General features: G+C 47.4%; 1 protein-coding gene across 2 annotated transcripts; it reads right to left on the bottom strand.

The window, feature by feature from the left end:
* Positions 1 to 1,870: 1,870 nt before the first annotated feature.
* Positions 1,871 to 21,743, bottom strand: si:ch211-236l14.4 (SITS-binding protein). 2 transcript variants are annotated; one of them, XM_035643336.2, is made up of 11 exons: positions 20,894 to 21,739; positions 20,095 to 20,802; positions 18,360 to 18,531; positions 9,913 to 10,120; positions 9,575 to 9,725; positions 7,755 to 7,952; positions 7,114 to 7,382; positions 6,886 to 7,022; positions 6,296 to 6,417; positions 4,350 to 4,529; positions 1,871 to 4,169 (listed from the first exon to the last, which is right to left on the bottom strand). In XM_035643336.2, exons 2-11 carry the CDS (start codon positions 20,563 to 20,565, stop codon positions 3,996 to 3,998), a joined length of 2,082 nt encoding a protein of 693 aa, XP_035499229.1. In that variant the 5' UTR covers positions 20,566 to 20,802; positions 20,894 to 21,739; the 3' UTR covers positions 1,871 to 3,995. The 2 variants fall into 2 exon arrangements, with proteins under 2 accessions (XP_035499229.1, XP_035499230.1); XM_035643337.2 differs by lacking the exon at positions 1,871 to 4,169 and having other exon boundaries at positions 4,392 to 4,529; positions 6,890 to 7,022; positions 20,894 to 21,743.
* Between the last annotated feature and the right edge of the window lie 146 nt (positions 21,744 to 21,889).

Consider the following 21,889-nt stretch of genomic DNA (forward strand, 5'->3'; position numbering starts at 1 on the left):
TGAAGAGCGTCCTCCTGCCCTGGCGCGCGATTGAGAAACTTTTTCTATTCGTGTTCACACACACGGGCGAAAGCCAGTATCGCCTCCATTCAAAACCACAAGACAGACATAGTATGACAAATCCATACAGCATAATCGACAGTCTTCAACTGACTGGCCTCCGGACAACACGCCTTTAACTCGTACACCTACTGTAATTGGCAAGCTGGAAAACCCATTCACTCAGGAGCAGACGCTGAAACCTGAAACTTTGACTTGCACTTTCTAAAAGTAGACTTTGGTGGAGATCTGCGGCCTCCGCGTGTCACCAGTTTAATTCATGTGCCACTTCATGTGCTCCGAAAACACCGGCAAAGAAAAGAGGAAGAGCCTAGTGTTGCCTATTCACGCAAAAGGGGGGAAGGGACGTTTCCAATTCTGTCCGGCGGTAATCGCCGGTAGCTGTTAACAGTGGAGAATAACATTGTTCCCATTGCAGCTACTGTCTGAAGACCGTTCGTGTCATTATTGATTCAGGTTTTTGGCAGCACAGTTTGTTTTTCCCTGCAATGCCCGACAACTTGCGTAACAAGGCCCCAGTCAGGGCCCAAAGTAATTGGGTTGGATGTTGACTCGGGAAAGGATTTGACCACTGTGTCCCGCTGCTTAATGTTCATTTAAGGGGTAAGTGTTTTTGACGTCAAGATTCCGGGAAGGAATTGTTATCATGCCATGATTTCACAAGGCAAAGATCCATTCTTCAACACACATATCAAGCCCATTTATTCTACACAGGTTAGTGGGGGGGGTAATTATATTTTTGCAGTATTTAGGAAATTGGAATAATATGCAATCAAACACTGTGCACTGCTATTAACTTAAAAAACACACATTTCCAATGACTTAGGTCACTTAAGGTTTTGCACACAATCTGACCCGGCTCCGGCTCTATAACCTCTGCTGTCCTCAGAAGCAGAGTCCTCTCTGGCCTCCGGCAGCTGTAACTTCATCACCTCACAAACCACGGAGCCACATCAGTATGTCTTGTGAATTTTATCTGACTTAGAACTGCACCCGTGCGGATCAAAAAAGACAGGAAAAAAAAGGGCCATATGAATCAAAGTGATTAAGTCGAGGGTGTAAGCGGAGATGGGCGAGCTCGGCGGGTCGGCGTGGGGGGGCCGTGCATGTCTGCGGCCAGCTGCACCTGTCTTCTTAACTGTGCTAAAGGAGCAGGGGCCTTTTTTGGGGGGGGAGGGGGGCAAGGTGGGAGCTCGGCCAAGGGGCAGCGGGAGAGGAAGGTGAGGAGGAGAAGCTCAGCGGAGGTCGGGCCGAATGTGATTCCCCTGAGAATCCTTCCCACCGCGTGCTCACCAAGGCTATAAATAACTTTTAATAGGTTTGAAGAGGAATCAGTGGGAGATGTTGGTCATCAGCACGCTCACAGATATATAGTAAAGACAGTTTTAAAACAAATAATAAGGTCCTTGTACACACACACACACACACACACACACACACACACTTTTACTTTCTCAGCAGCACGCCGACACAGACACGGACGCAGCAGACAATCGGGCTAAGAGCAACCGATTTACTCTATGACATCTTTATTTAATGAATCTCTATATTTTCATATTTCTGTTTGGGATCTTTCTGGGTGCTGGAGCCTATTCCACAATCCTTTGGTTTTAAGATAATGACGGTTGCATGTTCAGTCAAACACCCAAAGGAAATATTTTATAAAAACATGCAAGATAGAAAAATGCATCATCCCGCCTCCTCCCCTTGAAGTGTGGTTAGCTGCCCACCGTGCTGCCCCATTGTGTTCACTGTATAAAATGATGGTGTCATAAACTAGGCATTAACTAAATGACTCCAGGAAGTGAAGTAAGAAAATGTAAACTTTATTGCAACTTTGTCATACTAAGTTCTCTGATTTACACGAGAGAGAGAGAGAGAGAGAGAGAGAGAGAGAGAGATAAAAACACTTGTAATGGCACAGTCATCGTAATATGTACATTGCTGATTCTGCAATAAATCCAGACGCACTTGTGTTACTGTCCAGATTTAAGAAGTGGCATATTAAGGCACGTGGCGTCAGGTTCCCTCCGTCCGCAGGAGAGGGCGAGGGATTTTTCCTGCCACTCATACACGAATATATACCACAGCATTCCATAAAAAGCATCAGAACGGGAAACTAGGAAAAAAAAGGGGGCACGGTGGGGAAATCACAGTTTGTCCATTGTACATTCAGCGTTTCAGAGGGATTAAGACGTTGATGTGTTCACAACATACCGCGTTGTACTAAGACATTTGGTGACTTTGATAAGCTTCGGTAGACCTGAGTGTTGAAGTCGGTTACAGTAAACGTGTTAGATCAGAGTTACACAGTCAATTTAGTGGTAAAGCGTTCGCTACGTGATACGTTTGCAGTCTGAATGATTTTTTCACTGCCGGCCGGTTAAGATTGTGTTGTGAGGAACAAGATGGACACAGAGAAGCACTGCCACTCAACTAACTGTGCACAGAGCATCGTTTTCTTTCCTCCATGCTATCCTCCTAACGGAGGACTAGTTCGACATTTTAAGAAATACACTTATTCGCCTTTTCTGTCACGAGTTAGATGAGAAGTGTGATACCACCCTCACTCCTGTCAGACCGGAGACCGTAAGCTTAGCATTTAAAATGGAGGGGAAAATATTTCTGTCCGAGAAGTGGTCCCGCACATAACGCCACAAAGAACGCGTTAACTCATTTAACCGATTTGTTTTTGTTTTTACACTTTGCTTAGATGAACCAGACAGGACAATTTAAATGGTAATGATGGTTTGGATTTTGTCAGATTGGGATCAGGATGACTGTTCCCTCTATGTCCAGTCTTTACGCTGAGCAATGGCAGCTTCATATTGAGTGTACGGACGTGGTGGGAGCGTCTCAACTAACTCTCTGCACCAAAGCAAAATAAGCCTATAAGGAGTCACACTACTTATTTTAAATATCCTTCTTCCACATCCGTGGGGGTTGTCGACGAGGCTTTCTTTAGCGCTGCACTTGGCACTAGTGAAAGAGCATATCGACGCGACATCAGATAGTTGTTTTTTTTTAAAAAAAGAAGAAAAGAAAGACGAGCAGCTCATTTAAGAAGCCATTACTACAGCAGGTTAGTAAGAATATGCAAATTCAAATATAGTCAGAGTTACAATGACAGTTCAGCTTGGCCTCAGGTGCATGTGGCCTACAGTACTAAAGGACATTCAGACGTGTCCGACAGAGTGGTATGTTGATTTTTTAAATTTCAGTTACACTACTCAAAGAATAAGTGCTGCTACGGGGTGGTGGCAGATGGTTGTGTCTGAGGACTCTGCAAGGCAGTGAGGAAACCACAGCTTGAGGTACATTCATAAAAACATCAGTTCAAGTAAAGGCCTTTTCCAATGAGCGAGCAAGCCACACGGTACCCCGGGTGCGTCGGTCTGCTGTGAGCCAATTTGCATCCCGGTGAGTCCCTTCGAGCATCGTCCTCTGTCCTTTCTATTTCTTCATTTGGTCTTCTCGAGAGATTCAGATTCTTTTGAAGCAAACAAGGCGCTTGCTTTGTTCCTCCGTATCAAGAGAGCCAGCAGCGAGAACAACAAAAAATTAAAGACTGTAGAATTGCAGTATGTAAACACAGAAGTTACATACACACCAAAAAAAAAAAGTCCAGAGATAAATCAGCCGAGAGGTAAAAACCAATTAACGTTTTTTTTTTAAAAAAGGAAGAAGAAAAACTGTCACAAAGGAAACAAAAAAAAAAGATACAAATCATATTGAACTGTAAAGTGCAAGTATAAAAAGAAATCTTTCTACGTGTCATCTCGAGACAGGAGCCTTGAGACAGGGTCAATGGTCTTTAGTGGAAAAGTGCAAGTTGGGAACAGCACAAGTTATTTTTTGTTTGTTGTTGTTCTGTTTGAGAATTTCAAAACCGTAACAGGATAAGTCAGGCGACTCCGCCGGATCCTCCCCGCGACTCAGCTCCTCCGGACGAAAACGGCCACCTCCTCCAAGGGCACGGGATAGTCCTGTAGGAACGTCCCCCCGTCGAACACCTGCGCGTTCCGGCTGTCCTGCCACTGGAAGCCCCCGTCAGGTAAATAAATATCCCTCTGCGCCGCCCCCTTCTCCACCACCGGCGCCACCAGGACCTGGAAAACCGGCAACGGCGACACGCGCCCATATCAGTTTGGCAAAACAAACTCAGATGTCAGACAGATTGTGCACTTAATAAGCCGGGCGTTGGGTTACGGCGCTCGATCGTATGCCAAGCGTATCGGATGCGGACACGGGGAACTCGACCCCCTCCCACCAGAGCGCCATTGAGTCACCTTGTCTCCTATGAGGAACTGGTCATCGATGGTGAAGGTCACGGGGTCACTGGGACTGAGCCACCACATCGGCCGGTAGATGGGGTTCCCCGTCGACCGCCACTCCTCTGCGTACTCTTCTATCAGCGGCACCACGTCCCTCTGGTGCTTTGCCACGTAGACGCGAGTGAGGTTTAGCACCTTGGAGTCACCGAACGCAGAGAGAAGACAACCATGAGGTGGATTGCGGGGAAAAAAGAATTCATCACCTACTTGTATGTTCCCTGCCATTACAGAAGTTACCTCATGAAGAATCTATGTGGGGAGGTCGTCTGCCTTTTTTTTTTTCTTTCTTTTTTTTTGTGTGGAGCTGTCGCTGCCGGGGCTTCGGCTAATATCCAGACAGATATAGTTCCAAGAAATCTCAGAGGAACTCACGGACTGAAAACTGACGAGAAACTAAACGATCTGCCACAAGGACAGGAGTAATACGGACGGCGAGGCCCGCTGAAGACATTTGTGCCGTCTCTACGACCAGACATGCAGACAGAACTTGTAGTAGCAGCTCTTTGTCGACTTAGTGAGTTTAACACTGTCCAAGTCTTTGTCCCCCCCCCCCCCCGGCCACGCTCCTCCAGCATTCCTGGAAGGGTCACATCCTCCTCGGCGTTGCCGTGACAAAAACAAAACGTGACCGCGACTAAAAGCCGGAGGATTGAGAACCAATCGCAGGAATGAGCTCGGATCCTTCTCTAATTGAGAAGCCAGGCATGTGTGTGGGTTTGAGGTTTTTTTTAATCCGCGATTCGATTCCCCCGGCGCAGTCGCTGCCGTGACCTGTCAGTGACCGCACGGAGTCTCGCACACTGCGGAAATAAAGGTGGGCCGCCACGGCGGCGGAGGAAAAAAAAGGATTTCGCATCATTCATCACGCGTCTATTCTCCTCTAAAACGTCCTCTCTGTCTCTCTTCACCTGAGCTCAGCAGTTGAAGGCCAGCGCGAGAGACCCGAGATGGAAAACATTTCTGCTGTCAAACGTTTAGCTGTTCAAAAGGGCCTCTTTTTATCTCACTGCACGAGTCACAAGCAATATACATTCTGCCGCCTCAGTCCTCTCCTCGTGGGAAAGAGAAAGAAAAGAGGGGCAGCCGATCGCGCCCGCTCCGTCACACTTGTCGATTGCTCATGGAAATCTTAATTGCCACAATAAAGTATTTTTTCCAAGACTTGTCCTCAAATTCATTATCATTCCTGCCGAAGTGGCTCGTGAGCGCGAGCCATAAATCTGAAAGGAGGGGTTGTAATTCGGACCAGATGGACGCTTAACCACAGGTGACGTTGGGAGGGGGCCAAACAATCGCTCCTATTGAGGGGAAGAAGGGAAGGGGCAGCGGTGGGGGGGTGGGGGGTGGGGGAGATGGCCTTCACTGGCTTGAGAAACATCGAGTAGGAACCTGAGCTCCGGTTCCACCTTGTCAAACGCATTGATATCCGCCACCGGACTCTTTGAGCCCGTGGGCATTGTTTTTGCGGCCGTGCGCATGGAGGGATACATTCCTCGTCTCCAGCGGAGAGGGGATGGGGATCGGTCCTGCCTCCGCGCCTTTGGCCCACTGATATGGTGGGAACTTGGCGGCACTGACCCAGGGGCTGAAGAGGGTCAATAAACTTTTATTCTCTACTCCTTTTTTACTCCTGACTCTTTTCATCTCTGCTGTGCGCGCGACGGAATGATAATCTCCCACTCCCCTTTAGAAAACGTCTCTTTTTGGCAGCATTCCCACACCACTTGATCCTTCAGCTGTAGATCTCACAGGTGACAATCTTCTCATCAAGTCTGGAGAATTGAATGCGAACCTGAGGAAGTGTTATTTGGCCACACGGGGTTGCTCCTGACTGGTGTGCGTGAGTGTGTGTGTGTGTGTGTGTGTGTGTGTGTGTGTGTTTTTGGCTTGTGGTTGTGTACCCGGTCCTCCCCGCAGACCCAGGGGGGAGTGTGGAAGCTGATGACAGGGAGGAAGGCTGCAATTTCCAACCAACGGATGAACAACTCCTCGTCCGTGACCAGGTCTCCGGACAGAGAGCCACCTGGGGACAGAAAAATATCACGTTACATTGGACTCGGATTGTTCCTCTTGCTGGTTAAGAAAAGAAAAGAAAAAATATCCAGGAGGAAAAACAGGTTGTGTGAGCTGTGGGGTTTGGGAGACGGGGGAAGTGAGTCCCATTCTTCTTCTTTTCTACACTGACTGTAGTGTTTTCAGAGGGTTCATTGCTCCATAAAAGTGTCAAATATTATGGCACAAAGATGATCGAGCCATGGATTCATTCCTTAATTTAACTAGCACTTATTCGTATTGCTCCCATCTTGTAAATACACAATATATCATTCATTTCGTGAGTGATTTGTCGAGTTTGTCGTTGTTGTCATTTAACCATATTTTATTCCTCTGAGAGTTCCTCTGAGAAGGATCCTGATACAATGAGCGCGCCTTTCACGGGAGACAATAATATTACCATGAGTCAGAGAAGCGACCTATTAGGCGGTGGCATTACCTACTGCATCAGGAATGAGGAAGTTGTATCCCAGCAGAGTGTGGTGCAGCAGGGAGGGAATGATGCCCTTCAGGCCCATCAGGCTCCAGTCGGACCGCAGGGAGGTCATCCGCACAAACAGTGGCTTGTGGCTCGACCTGAGACGCAGAGAGAATCGGAATGAGGACTGCAGGAGAAGTCTCCAAAAGTGTCTCCACAGATGATAGCAGTGACGCCTGAGCGCATTACCCCGTCGCCGCCGTCATGATGGTGGAGTCTCCTATCCTCGTGGCCAGGTCGGCGAGCAGGCGGATGTACTTGTCTCCGCCCAGATCCTGCGGCGGCCGCAGGTCTTGCTCCTGGAACAGATTCCCCTCAGCGCCCTCCAGCACGATGTACTCCATCCCCAGATGGGCCTGCAGGGACCCCACTCTGTCCAGGAACCAGCTCACCGCTGCCGGGTTGGTGATGTTCAGCTTCACGCAGAACTTTCCCCGCCACTGGCTCATCACAGGGATCTGAAGGGAAGAAGAAATGCCATTTGAAATGCGAGTTTGCTGAACCCTCTCATCTTTCTCTCGGTCGATAACAAATCCCTTCTTGGCCACAGTGCCTCTCCCGGATGAGGCCGTTTCACTCCGCCTTTTATAAAACTGCAAAAGTGGGAAAAAAGTTCCATGTCTGGTATTCTCCATGGAAAATTGTACGTCTTAGAAGTGGAACGCGTTCGCTGTGGACGGAAAATGTAAAGGACGTGGACTTTCTTACCCTCTTACAGGAAGGTGACTCTGGACCACAACAATAGCCACCCGAGCCAAATATCAAAAGAAAACCTCAGGCAACGGCAAACAATCGTGTGCTTCACGGGATGACGGATGTCAGGCCCTCACCAGCTGACCGCGGGGGCCCGAGGGGAGGCCGAGCCAGTGGGCCTCGGTGCCGTCCGTGAGCGAGGTGTGGAACTGCGCGGTGTCCACGCCCAGGAAAGGGGACAGGGTGATGGAAATGTTAAGAAGCTTGACAAGCGGGAGGTCCCTGGTCAGTCTCTTGGACATCCCCCTTTTCCTGACGTTGAGGTAGTCGTGGTCCTGTGGGGAGTCAGAGAAGACGAGCTACGGTCAACACTGTGCAGCCTGAACGTTTCACAGTAGCTGAATCAAACACTCTCTGCATCGTCGCCTCAATCATTTACATGCAACACTGTGATTCCCCCAGTAGAACAATTTAAATGTATATTGGCTGCCTCGCTTTGTAAACCTGTCGCCCCGACAACGCGACCTGTGTCAGAATCACGTTACGTGTATTATAATCCTTTTTGGAATTTACATGTTCAAGTCAAACAAGAGATTAGCAGATTGCATAACTGCGGGGACAAAACCTGGTAGGAATAAGAACAAAAGGTCGACCCCCTGAAGGGCGAAGCTGCGGTGGGAAGAGAGGGAAGATTAGCACAGACATATTATGCAATTTCTTAGAAATGTTTTTTCCCCCCTAAGTGTTCCTTTCTCTTTTTTTCCAAACTGGAAATGAACGTGACATCCAAATAATTGTCAAACTACTATTAACGGACAGTAAAGAAGGAGACAAAAACCTGGGATCGCCGCCGGCCTTTTTCTAAAAGCTTGATTTGCAAAAGCTAAATTATGGAACGTGTCAGTAATAAGCTTAGAAACATGGCAAACTTATTACTAGGCCCCAATTTTTTTTCCAATGCCAGCGAGTCATTTCCAAACTGCGATGGAAACTGGAAAAGGGAGGTCACAGTGTGACTGATGATTTAGGAAATACTTGTAAAACTGCAAAGTGCAAGAGAAGTTTCTTAGTTGTTTTTTTTAACAGGAGATCATCATCGCCAGTCGCACTTGTGCTGCGGAGCCTCACAGTTAACGGACAAGTTCAGCTTCGCCACGGGTTTCCACGCGGAACTGTTCCCTTGGCTGTTTCTTCGTGGCAGTTGCCGAGCGGAGCCGAGCAATGGAGCGCAAACAGCACTGGTGTTCGACATCTTTGACGCACCAGAAAACATGTGGATCGTGAGTAGTAAGGGGAAACTCCTGTTCACCGAAACGGCATCCATCGAGTGTATTTCTCCCATTATTTCTGCCCTGTGCGGACGGGAGCACACTGTAAGCATCGTGAACGCATGTAGCATGCAGACGCATGGACTCGACCTCTCCGACGGACTGATGATGTGAAACTGTGGCACGGACCAGGTCGGCTCACAGCATCCAGCCGGTGTCAGCATCACCTGCTCGAGTTGGTCTTGGCTGAGATCCCTTCGATTCTCGGCGATTTCGTCTTCGGCCTCGGAGCAACCCGAGATTCCTTTTGTTTGTCTTCTCCTGGCTATATTTGTTTTGTAATGGAATATCACCATGTATTGACTCGGATCCGCTCGACTTTAGCGGCCAGTGATCTCGCTTTCCTTGGACGTTTCATTACACGTCCAAGGAGAGTATAAGAAGATCAACGGGGAAACTGTCCTCCCACCTCTGTGGGGTCATGAATAAAAGATGCACAGCTGTAGGAGGATGTAAAAACCCCCGGGGTCACTTCATTCTCTGCTTCTCGGTGAATTGAAGTGTCTTTCTGTTTTGTTCGTGGTAATAACGCGATATAAACAAAGTGCGTGGTCAACTGGAGATGTAGCAGTAGGCTCTAGTCTTTTAGTCCAGTTGCTCGGGCGAGCTCTGACCGGTGGTGATCGTACCATATCAGAGAGGAGGGTGGTGGAATGTTCACTGAGGCTGATGACTCCCTCCCCCAGCTGGTGTCTCCTCAGACGATTGGAGAAGATCCTCAGCTCCCTCTCCACCTTCGGGCCCGAATCCACGTTGGTGAGCAGCTTCCAGAAGGGCAGCCTGTAAAATCACACGCACAGGACCTGGATGAGTTTTAGTTCATGACTCCCTTAAATGCCAACAAATCTTAAATCAGCGCCCGCAGAGGCACCACTGCTTGACTTATTGGTGTTATGACAACCCCAGAATGCCGCCCCCCCCCCCCCCAACCCCACCGTCCACTAATCTTAATCGAAACTGAACTAACCACAGCGCTTTCATGTTGGGCAGCTCCCTGCCGGGCGGGGAGAGTGTCTGCGCGGCGTCCTGGTGAGCGGCCTTCACGTTGCGGGCCACGCACACGGTGTACTGCAGCGGGACACGCTCCATACTGGGCAGCGACTGCAGGCAGAACTGCTGCCTGCTGTCCAGCCCGAGCTGCAGGGGGGTGTCGGGCGACACGAGAACCGCGACACCTGCGGGACAGGAGAGGGGACGTGTCAGGGAAATTCACTTTCAAAACAGATGTAGCACGTCGACGCAAAACAAGCGTAAACCACAGCGCAGGTATGAGACAGTCCGTGGCAGATTCCGCTCGTATGACATAGTGCTGCCGAGACGGGAACGAGGGTGACGGATGGAGTGTTGTGGGAGTCAAGAGCGTAGGCTGTGTCAGATGATACTGCTCCACTCAGATGTGAAAAAACAAATCAAAAACCCCCCCCCACTCCTCAGAACGAGATGTAGCAGCATGCGGCCGGATGGGTTCACCCTGGCACTGCTGGCGACGCGCCCGGAGGCAGGTCACACTGCACGGCAGCGAGACGAGGGCTTGAGCGTAGCTGGGGCGTCCAGTGTAAGTCACGGCCGATTCTGAAGGCGAATATTTGTTTTTTCATTTGTTGCCAGGCCCGCGCCTCATGTGGCTGTCGTTTCTCCGTCCCACTCTCGGACCAGCGGAGACACAGAGCCCAGAGAGTGCACCTGCGATTACATGAGTCAACTTGCAGTCAAGAGCAAAGGGACTCCCTGGTTTGTGCGTACACAGCGTTTCACAGGCCCCGTGAAATGATAAGATTATGGCAAGCAGATAATTGTGTCCACAGATGTAGCTGCCCTGCGAGGAATGCCTCCTCCCTCTCGGATTACCCCCACCCCCCTACCCTCACCGCTTCTCACCCTTCCCGACTCCCACCTTCTCCCTTCCGAACTTTAACTACCTTCCTGTCCACCCCTGTGCCCTCCGCTCCGCTCCTGCAGGACCCAGCCCAGGAGTCGATCTCTGCCCTCGACCCAGAATCTAAATCCGTCCCCCCCCGCCCGCCCGCCCCCTTGCTTGGGCTTTTTGCACAACAAAAAAAAGCAGCCAAACGGGGATTTGGGATTTGGATGAATGAACAGATTAAGGTGCAACAAGCCCGCCTCCCAAAGCGAGCGGACAGTCTGAGAACCCTGAGCCGGGAGAGCTCGGCTCACTCGGGTCACCATCTCTGGTTTCAATGGGCTCACTGTTCTTATACAGGCGGGGGAGCAGGAGCAGGCAGGACCCTCATGTACCAGTTTATAATCGGATTAATAGTTTCAGAGATCAGTATTCGAGCGCTGCTTAAAGCCCAGCGAAGAGCCCTCCACCTCGGGGTAATTCTCACGTGTTTGCAACGGATAATGTCAAAGAGATACTGGTAACACCTCAGCTGCCTCTCACATGGTATTAAGTCACCGCGATCCGACGGCTTGTTTAAGGTTCACAAATGGCTGCTAATAGAGATTTTCTGGACGGAGAGAGCACACTTTACGGCACACGCTCAAACCGCAAGTGGTTCGAATCAATTTTAGACGAAGCCCAAGTGCGTGTCAATACAGCGCGCGTACAGTAGGGGAGAAAGTGGGCCAGTGGAGAAAAATGTTATAGCTTCATGGAAGGATGGAAGAGGAATGTGGGCAGTGGAAATAGAGGCGACCCGACCACACCAGACACCGGGCAAGCCTTGGAGAATGGTGTGCAGATACAGCAGGCTGCAAACAGTGTGTTTCACAAAAGTGCACGCAGAGTGGAAAGTGGACTCTGAGTTTGCCGGCATGACTCCTTGAGTCATATTTAATTTTTTCTTTATGGGAAGTGACACTGAAGGGGGCCTTGAGGAAAAGGGACAGTCTGGAGAGAAAACCCGCTGTAACTCTTAATCCCATCTTCCACTAAATGTGCAGATCTGAATGTTTGTGTGTGAACACTGTCCATCTCTCACCAATGTACTCTGCATGTACCACTGTGCATTTGTAATGGGGGGGGGGGGGCGACTCCTGATCGCAACTGATCTTCGAAAAGCCCTGGTTTTATGAGCGAAGCTCTCTGTGACACAGACATACATCTCTGACATAGACATGTACCAGACAGGAGCAGGAATCAATAAGTGATATTTAAAGAGAGTGAAGCAGGTTTGAGTTACAGCCAAGGTGGGGAGTTAAAGGGGAAGTGAGGGGGGGCGACGACCCTATTTTTAGAACAATTCCTTAAACACGTCAAGCTTCCCCCGAAATATTTTCCACTAGCTCTCGAAAGTAAAATTATATGCCCGGCTGATCGTGTTCGCTCGCGTCCAAAGCAGCAAAAGTGCAAAAATGAACAACGTTTATTGAGAGATTTCCATGACTAGACACCAACGTGCTCCAGTTTTACAGGCGTTGGGGCAAACACACAAGTCAAGCAGCCCCGAAAAAATCGCCTCCTCATACACATACGTGTGTTCTCACATGCTTTTTTTCCTTTAATGGGAAACCGTGGACCGCCAAGAAAAACAGAACAGGACTTATAGGACCATAAAGGTTCGGCACTTCCTCTCGCTCAGTCTGCGCCAAACGTCCCGAGGTGGCGGCGGCGGCGGCGGCGGCGGCGGAGGTGACCCCCTGCACCTTCCGAGGGGTCAGGGAGGTTTTAATGTGGAGTCTGGGCCCTTCGGAGGGCGACTGCTCTGGAGGGAACAAGGCTGCATGCCGACTCACTGCTGCTGCGGACCAGATGGGCCGCTCTCTTTTTTACCTGTCATATATATACTGTTATTTATGACACCTGTGCACGCAGACCTGACCGGGACTATAAAAAAATGTGCATTGAAACACTTACTGTGTGTGTGTGTGTGTGTGTGTGTGTGCAACTGTGTACGTGTGTACGTGTGTGTGTTTGTGTGTGTGTGTGTGTGTGTGTGTGTGTGTGTGTGTGTGTGTGTGTGTGCAACTGTGTACGTGTGTGTGTGTGTGTGTTCAGGCATGTATTTCCTTAACAATGGAAACTTCGTTTCTGTGCCCGACCTCAAGAAATTGATGGCCACAAACCTGGGACCTTGCCACGGTAGTAAATTTCCAATCCCCCGTTATTGAAAAAAATAATGAAACACTAAAGATACTTTTTCTCCGCTCTATTCCTATGGTCAATCAATTTTATTGCCTCAAGTGTGAGACGCCGCTCTGGACAAATATTACAAAGGGGTCCCTCTGACTATATCGTTAGATGAGATGAGAGGAATCCACATTCAAACACTGCGATGTCATAGGCCATGTGTTTCTTCTCCTTGACCCTCATACTTCACGTCAGTCTTTTTCTTTTCCTTCATGTCAGTCACTTTTCCAAAAGGTAGTTCAGTGTTCAATAATGGAAACAAGCCTGAGCTGACGCGCTCAGATGGGCTTGCGTCTTGTGTTGTGAACAAGCAGATATACTGTAATATACTGTATGCTGTACTGCGGCTGTATCGGCCCCCTTCCTCCCTCTCTCTGCTGCCTCTCGCTCGATGTCCTTGACGGAAAGTATTAGGTCGGAGATTGACTGTGGAAAATGTTGTCAGAGGGTTCTCATACAGTAGCCTTCTCATACGGGAGATGACAGTCTGCTTTTAACACAGCGTCAGTTGGGCTAAGTGAGTCATTATTAAAGCGTTTCACCTCTCACTTGTCCGAGAGAGTCGAAGTTTCGGGGCAGCTGCCCAAGGACCTCGCGGTGACCTATCGAGTAACACGGGAGTGGTTTTTGGGGGCAGCTTCATTTTGTTCGACAGAGAAAATGCTCAAACAGAAATTCTGAAAAATAAAAGAAGACAATATATGTGTATTAATTAAAAAAAACCCTGAAACAAATAATCATAATCCGGAAAGGGGAGAGAAAATCAAATCTTAATTCTTGACAGCTACACAAGTTTTATCCCTATCTCTGTGTTGTGCTTGTCCAGTTCCCTCCAAGAGGCCGACAACAAATTGGCAGGAGCATTAAAGTATCATTTCTTTGGATCCAACATGGAAAGACTGAGTCAGAGATAGAAATAAAAAAGAAAAGAAAAAGGGGGTGGGAGGCAAAGGGGAGAAAGAAATACAATAAATTGAAAGGTGGACGTGCGACTGAAGAGAGAGACAATTAGTAGATGTTTGCCCATATGGACACATACAGTGTGTGTGTGTGTGTGTGTGTGTCTAGGAGGTGGTCTAATAGCTTAAGGTCATGTGAGTCTTGTAGAATTTTTGAATATGATTATATCTCACTTTATAAAGACAAGCATGGAGAAAAAGCAGATGTGAACAGACAGTAGATAAATTACTTTTATTGGATCGCGACCGTAAAAGAGGAAGGTGACGTCGAAGCTCTCAATGAAAACAAACAGGATCTCTCCGGGCTCCTTATTTGACATGGTGAGCAGGGGGAAACCCCGCTGAGAGCCAAGTTATTTGTCTTATGTGTATGAATATGGAGTATGAAAATAGTGCACATGAAGAAAACAAGAAAATGGAAAAGAGAACGGATGAAATAATGCTTATAAATATAGCAAATATGCTGCTCATTGGATGCCAATATTATGGTCTTCGAATGATTTCTGTGTTCTCCCTAGTGGACCCTTAATTGAGTTGGTTATTAAAACGTCAAATTTTGATTTCAATTAATATTTAGCTATTTCCGAACTTGATATAGGAAAATAAATGGATATGCAATCTTACATTTTTATTCAATAATGGCAATGATGTGATTCCCATCCTGAAAGTTAGTCACCATTGTGTTGAGGCGCTGATATTTCACTAACGGTCAATTGAAATATAACTTACAGAGAAACATGATTAAGAATTTAAAAAAAGATGGCTGCTGTGTTATGAATACTTCAGAGCAAAAAATGATTCTGCCTGATCAATATCCATGCAAGGATTTTTAGCAACAGTACTGTAGCTGTCATTGTACTCTAACAACTCTATTTCTTAAGTCTCATGTATTTTGAATTTCAATAAATTATAAATTTAATGGTTTGCCGTAGAGCGATCATGATGGCATCTCAGGGAATTAATGAAGATAACCGTTGGTGCATCTTGAGTTTATTTGATTCTTTGCTTTAGGATGTGGACACACTGACAATTCCAGTTACTCCCCCCCCCCAGGGATGCATCAGGCCGGCACATGATCACTGCCGTGTGATTCTGACCATGTTCAGTGTTTCTTTTCCAGATTATGGATTATCTGCCTGTCGACAATGTATCCGACACTGTTTCTGCTCAGGTTCGCTGACTAAGACACAATGTGCAACTGTATCCTTGTGGATCTGAGTTTGATCAAATGCAGAAATAAGCCCCTTAAAGCTGTGGGACAGGGTCTCCTCTTATATTCTTAATGCAGGATGTGGCCTCGGTGATATCTAATCTGCCCTTAGTAGCCCAGTTGTTTTTGTATGGATAAAGACAGGTGGGGCTATGACAAGTTCCTCCAGTTGGCAACGCTCTCAAATGTCACTCTACTGCCTGGTTGCATTATATCCTCTCTCCTGTCTCCCTCTGTCGCTCTACTTCTACTCCACTTTGCCGCTCTCCTTTGTGTTTCCTCTATATCCTCTTTAATATATCAACTATTGCCGTACAGTACTGTACGTAGTCTGTCGTTTGCTCGGCCGCTCCACGTTTCAGTCCGCCCGTCTTGCTCTTTAACTGTCCCCAGGAGTCCTCTTAGGTTCGTAACATCAGTCGCAGCTCCGCTTCCCCCCCCAACACATTTATAATGTGCCCCTATGACTAACTAGAGTCAGTGAGGACAGGTCCCATGCACACACAGCGAGCGTCACATGTACTGCAGAAATACCGCGGATGGTCAGTGGGGTCACACAGCTGTGGAGCCGAATATTACTCTAAAACTAAAATTGGTTTCAAACGCAAATTCAAGAGAGAAAAAAAAAGACGGCGTCATAGCTCTGATGAAGCATTGCCAAAATGCAGATTTGTCAGTCCATTAATCATCAATAATATATTTTTAAAAAGACATGTGGTGACGCTTTCACTTTTTTACTACCACTGGAGTGCTGCCTTCCCTCAATCTGTTTTGTGGAAAACAAACACTGCAGTCCTTTTTTCACTGAACTCAAAACTCGGTGCAGGAGAACTCGTGGACTCGTAACTCATGAAAATAAAACTGTGAGGTTTTATTCTGAGACCTTATTAGTGCAAAGAACAGTCGTTGCATTGCCAGTGAATTGTGTACGTGCACCTGCATCGAACTTGGAAATGGTATGGAATCATAGTTATACTCTTGTGTTCACATCTGATGTATTCTTAGGTGCCTGCGTGCCTCTTAATCGGATCACAGGGTTTGGTTCGTGTGTTTAATTATGTTGTACAGTGTGGTGTTCTTGGGTATTTAGAAATAAATAATAATGATGATACTTGATTATAATAGGCTAAATTAAAATTGGTTTTGTTAAGGACCAATATCGATCATGGTCAATCGCACCAGCTCCTCTCTGATGTGCTGAGAGCCGGTGGGGACAGTTGAAGTGTAAAGAAGCTTTTCTTAAGCGTTGCACATGCTTATATTCACTATATATATTCAGAATTATTTTAAGGTTGCGTTCACTTCGGCAGACACATCGGAAGCCTAGTCGTTGTCTTTTGAGAGTAATTTTACATGGAAAAAAACAATGAACACAAAAATTGCGGGTCAGATAATTTATCTAACACAGTTAGATAGTTTTAGTTTCTAACTTAATCTAAACCCTTTTTCCACCAATAACAAATCATGTGGATCCTCAATAAAACAAAACAAAACCAAGTGCAATTTTTCAATCTGTCTGCGTGAAATTGTGAAAAATGATTTTCTCTGAGGTCAAATGTGCACATTATGTAAATCTAAGGCAGCGAAAACCAGCCAAAACAAAAACATCCTTCAGCTAAAGTACGATATCGTGTTAAATGTACCTTTAATGGTCCAACAGCCATCGTTGTCATTGCTGAGCACCAGTTTGCTATGTTTGGGGCTATGTACAGTATGTGTCTGTGAGTGGTTACTTGGCAACGTGGGAACAGTTGTTCTCATTGGGATGTCATCTCATCCGTGTGTGTGTGTGTGTGTGTGTGTGTGTGTGTGTGTGTGTGTGTGTGCGTGTGTTTTCGCTGCCGAGACAGAGTAACAAAGGGTTACCGGGTCCTGATAATCACCGCCGTCCACTCACCAGGTGGAAAAGGGATTTCTGTCATGTGACTCTCATGTTAAGCCCGCCACCGTGTTACATAACACCCCCCCCCCCACACACACACACAAAGAAACGCACAGGGGTGTATGTGGGCATGCATGTGTGCATTGAATTCTGTCAGTGTGTGGATGAATGTGTGTGTGAGTGTGAGGCCACTGCTAACAACCACTGAAGGCATAAAAGATAATTCATGATATCACCTCAGCGGTTGATGTGTTGCCCTCCACTGTGACCCCCTTTAGCTCCTCAATGTTAAAGCTACACACACACACAAAAAAACCCCCAACTGTGGTTCAGGTTAGTCTCTGCAGCAGTTCAGTGAGCAAACTCCACTTAGACCCAGCTCGAGAGGCCGGAGTACCTGAGGTTAATGCTACACCAGCTACCAAAACACACACACACACACACACGCACACACACGCACACGCACACACACACACACACACACACACACACACACACACACACACACACACACACACACACACGCACACACACACACCATAAACGTTCCTCATCAGTCACGTTAACCATTCACATCCGCCAGTGGTCCCTGCCTCCCCGCTTTGCCCCCAGGATAAAATCTAACACCCCCAAAATAACCTGGTGAGTTATAAGAGTCGGCAGGGCCCTGATCCAACCCGACCTTTTAATAGAAACAAAAGGCAATTACCCCGCCGGTATCCCAAAGAGTTAATTTAAGACGCCGAAGGTGGTTCGCTTCCCTTTGTAGTCTAATCTCTAAATTAATAAACTGAGATTGTTTTAGACTCTATTTGCGGGGCCAGTCGCTCCTATATCCCCGTCTGTGGTTTGTGCTGTGTGCTGAGACGCCGTTTTCTGGAGACGACGGGGGCTCCATTTTTTCTCAGCTCAGACACAAACAGGCATGCCCATGAGCGGTGTGTGGGCTGGGGTGGGGGGGGGGTAAGAAAACACAACAACATCCACAGGGCTTCCCTCACGCCCTGGGATTCACGCCACACGTCGTATACCCACCGATGTGGGGTCAGATTCCCCTGAGCCCTTGTGCTAACCCCCCGCACCATGAGGCAAGTGTGGAAAAACTGTCCACCCCGTTGTCTCCTTAAACACTTGAACAGATCTTTCACGTCCTAACAGACCGTATCGGCGTGACGCAGAGCTATGAATCCACTTTTGCTCATGAGATATAATCTCCACTAAAAGTAGCGAAATCTCAACTGATATAAAAAAAAAACCGTGACGCTCTTACCTGACGAGCCCAGGAAGTAGCGTTCCAGGGCAGAGCCGAAGCCTGAGGGGTTGTCCTTGAGGTCGCTGACGACGAAGGGCTGCATCGTTGCATTTTGATCATTGATGGGCCATGTCTGACCCCGGACACTGGCTCCGCCGTACCAGGACACATTGGTCATGGAGAAGCAGTCCTGGAAGGATACGCACACACAAGCAAAAGCAAAAGTCACTCATAAGGAACGGAAAGAGATATAAAAAAGGTTCAGGAAGACAGAGTGAAGACTGAAACAGCAGCTGAACATATGAAACTGATGCAGAAGAGACCTCACTGGGGTCACAGTAGACAGCTGAGGGTAGGAGAAAGGGCAAGTTTCATTTTCTTTGGGTTTTTTAATATATCACATTTACATACGTAAGAGAAAATGATGAATGTGGGTCTAAGTGGAACGTCTTCAGCGCTGGTAGTCGTGGTCTCTTTAGAGTCAAACGCTCAGTGCGAGTCACTGTCACTCCAGTGCAGATGTCCCGGGCACAGAGAGGTATGTGATGGCTACATGAGACTGTCTCAGGAAGCGTCGCACGCACGAAGGCATTGGATGACAGCGTTTTGTAAGAGAAAGCTTGTCCTTTCCTCAAAGCGTCTTTGCGCGTGGGGGGGGGGGGGGGGGACAAATGCGCAAACCATGCAGGGGGCTCATTTATTTCAGCAATCCGGCCTCGCTTTCACAGCTGGTGCCATGAGGGGGTCACCTGAGGAGGATTTTGGAAAATAGAAAAATAACAATAAGGCGACTTAAGTTTGGAAAGATTTTTTTCTGTGAGCAGTTGCTCCTCATGACGAGGGAGTTATGGCGAGGAATGTTCCAGTGGGGGCGGATTAACCTCCCCAAACATCCTAATGGTTAAACGCCTTTGATAATTAAGCTGTGGGGGGAAAAGTACAGTAAGTACTGTGCATGTAAAAAAAAAAATGCAACTGTGACGCAGATTTAACACGAGATGTATTCTGCTCTGTGCAGTTGGATGAGGGCTGTGAATGGAAAAGGACGAGGGAATCACACAAATACTTTTTAATTGTCCAATTTCATTCTAGTTTAACTGAGTAATTCAAACACAATCATGTAACGTTTCATTCATTTAAATAGGAGGCAAAGGATAAGAAACCGTATTTCAAAACGACAAATGCAACAAAATACAATCACCGAAATTAAATCTAAAATTCTGAATGTTTACAAAAAAAAATCATAATCACATAAGCCAAACTATGCATGACACTGTATCCACCCCACATCCTGCAAAATCCCTGTTTTCACGACACTTATTTGATTTCCAATTGAAAAAAAATGATGTTTTTAATGAACCACCCTGTGCGTTGCCTCTTTTGATATCATACACAGCTCGTTGAGATCGTGTAGATTTAGGAATATCTCCAAATATGAAACAAAAACAAAACCTATGGAACCGTGTGAGAACTAAAATGTGTGATATAGTGCGCAAAGGTGTCCACTTGAATGGGTGGTGCCTGATGAATGCAACGTTTTGTCAATGTTTAACATCATGCAGCAACAGGACATCGGCCATGCACAATCACAGGCCAATGGCTTCTCTGTAAACTGGAAATGGAGAATACGCACGAATCACGTGAAAATGTGTTTTGGCGTACAACTTTTTTGTGCCTTTTCCCAAGAGCCTGTCTGTGTGTGTGTGTGTGTGTGTGTGTGTGTGTGTGAGGTGCCGGCTGAGAGAACTCCCACCTTCAGCTGCACGTGACAATGCACCGGCGCCCAGGTCATGCCGTAGCACTCCGTCTCCGTCTCCTCGTTCACCTCCAGCGAGATCTTCACCTCGGCCAGCGAGTCCCACGTGTAGCAGAACTCCGTCTTGTTCAGCCAGCACAGGTTCCTCACGAAGGGAACCTCGACGTCGGGGTTCCCCACGTTCCCCACGTCTATCTCCACAAAGGTCTTGTCCTCGGCCAGGGTCTGGATGACCAGCGAGTGGGTCCTCCTCTCCCAGATCAGTCCGCTGAAAGTGCCCCTGAGGATCCAGTTCTTGTTGGGCTGGTCCACCACTTGCCAGTATATGATCCCGATGGTCATGACGAAGAAGACGGCCACCCCGAGGCAGGCGATAGCTCCCTTCCACGTCTCGTTCATCTCCTTCAATCCTGTGTCCCATGTTACCTCTGGGATGGGGCTAGGGTTCCTATTGCGAGCGTGGGGCATGTTTTTTTTTGTTGTTGTTTTTTTTTTTTAGATCAGCAAAGAATCAAACACAAAAAATGCTGCAGAAAAATGTGTGCGTCGAAAAGCTCTGCTGCTTCTTCATCATGTCATGGGTTTTTTTTGTTGTTTTTTGTTGTTGCAGTGAGGCTACGGGGTAAACCAGCCCTGCGTTTGTATCTTTGCACCGGTTAGACTGTTGGGTTTTTCTTTTTGCGCAATTGTGCCAGCAACAGAGACCTGTCATGTGAAGAAAGCTGTGAGAGGAACAAAACAAAAAAACAAACATCCAGCAGGAAAACAAACACAGCATGAATGAATATTGACTTACCACATACTGCTGCAGTTCTAAAAGAGTTTGGATTTGTAAATTGCATTGGCTGCACTGAGCTCGGGAGCAGCCCCGAGCCGGGTTTGGCAGCAGTGCGTATACGAATAGCTCCTGAGACTCAGTCTTGCTTGCCCTGCACTTTCTGACGTAACGCCCGGTTGTTTCTTCACAGGAAAGGTAGAGAGAGGGAAACGGTGCGGATCGGGGAGGCTTGGCAGAGTCGTCTGGGAGCTGCCCGCCGGGGCGAGGAGGCCACGGACAGCCTTGAAAGGGAGCAACCCCCATGCGCGCTCGCAAAACTCTCCGTGCGCTCTCCGTGCGTAAAGACTGCTGGGACTTGTCATCCGCTGGTCCGGTAGACGGCGAAGGGGCGTCGATTTGGCCTGGCATGGTTCGGGAGACTTGCCATTCCTTATCCACATGCGACAGTGTGGTGTTTCATATTTTAATGGAGGGTTATAAAAAAGTCATGTCTGAACGAGTCCATAGGTGATTTCAGTGGAATAACTCCAGACCAGTGATGTCTCCATGCTGCAGTGTGCGTTTGTGTGTGTTTAAGCTTATAGGCTCATTAGTCAAACGGACCAAGACTGACAAAACGTTTTCATTAAATACTCATTACTGCATTTGTTCCTGGAATGTATGAGAAATGTGTTTGTTTAATGGATTTATGGACTTTGTAGCAGGTCAAAGGGCTTCGGACAGTTTGTTTTGACAGTTTTTTGCTGAGAGATGAGCCACCTGTCATCCGGCAAACATCCCTGCTGAGGCTGCAGGGCCAATGTTGCTCACCATAGCCGAGTATCACATAGTAACTATATCACTTTACTTATTATCTGCAGAAAACCTGATCGTTATATTTGTCATTTGATTATTACTAAATTACATATTCTACATTAGGGACTCAAATTTCTATCTCAATACCTAATTTAAACATGTCCTGAGAATTATAGTTAAATTATTGATACTGTATCCCATAAGACAATCCTTTAGTTA

This window comes from Scophthalmus maximus, chromosome 7 (assembly GCF_022379125.1).
Source record: "Scophthalmus maximus strain ysfricsl-2021 chromosome 7, ASM2237912v1, whole genome shotgun sequence".
Lineage (NCBI taxonomy): Eukaryota > Metazoa > Chordata > Actinopteri > Pleuronectiformes > Scophthalmidae > Scophthalmus > Scophthalmus maximus.

Coding starts and splice junctions, on each gene's coding strand:
- si:ch211-236l14.4 (XM_035643336.2), bottom strand. CDS start 20,565: ATGCCCCACGCTCGCAATAGGAACCCTAGCCCCATCCCAGAGGTAACA. Junction 18,532..20,094: donor ATTGTCACGTGCAGCTGAAG/GTGGGAGTTCTC, acceptor GTATCCTTCCAG/GACTGCTTCTCCATGACCAA. Junction 9,726..9,912: donor CCCAACATGAAAGCGCTGTG/GTTAGTTCAGTT, acceptor GTGATTTTACAG/GCTGCCCTTCTGGAAGCTGC.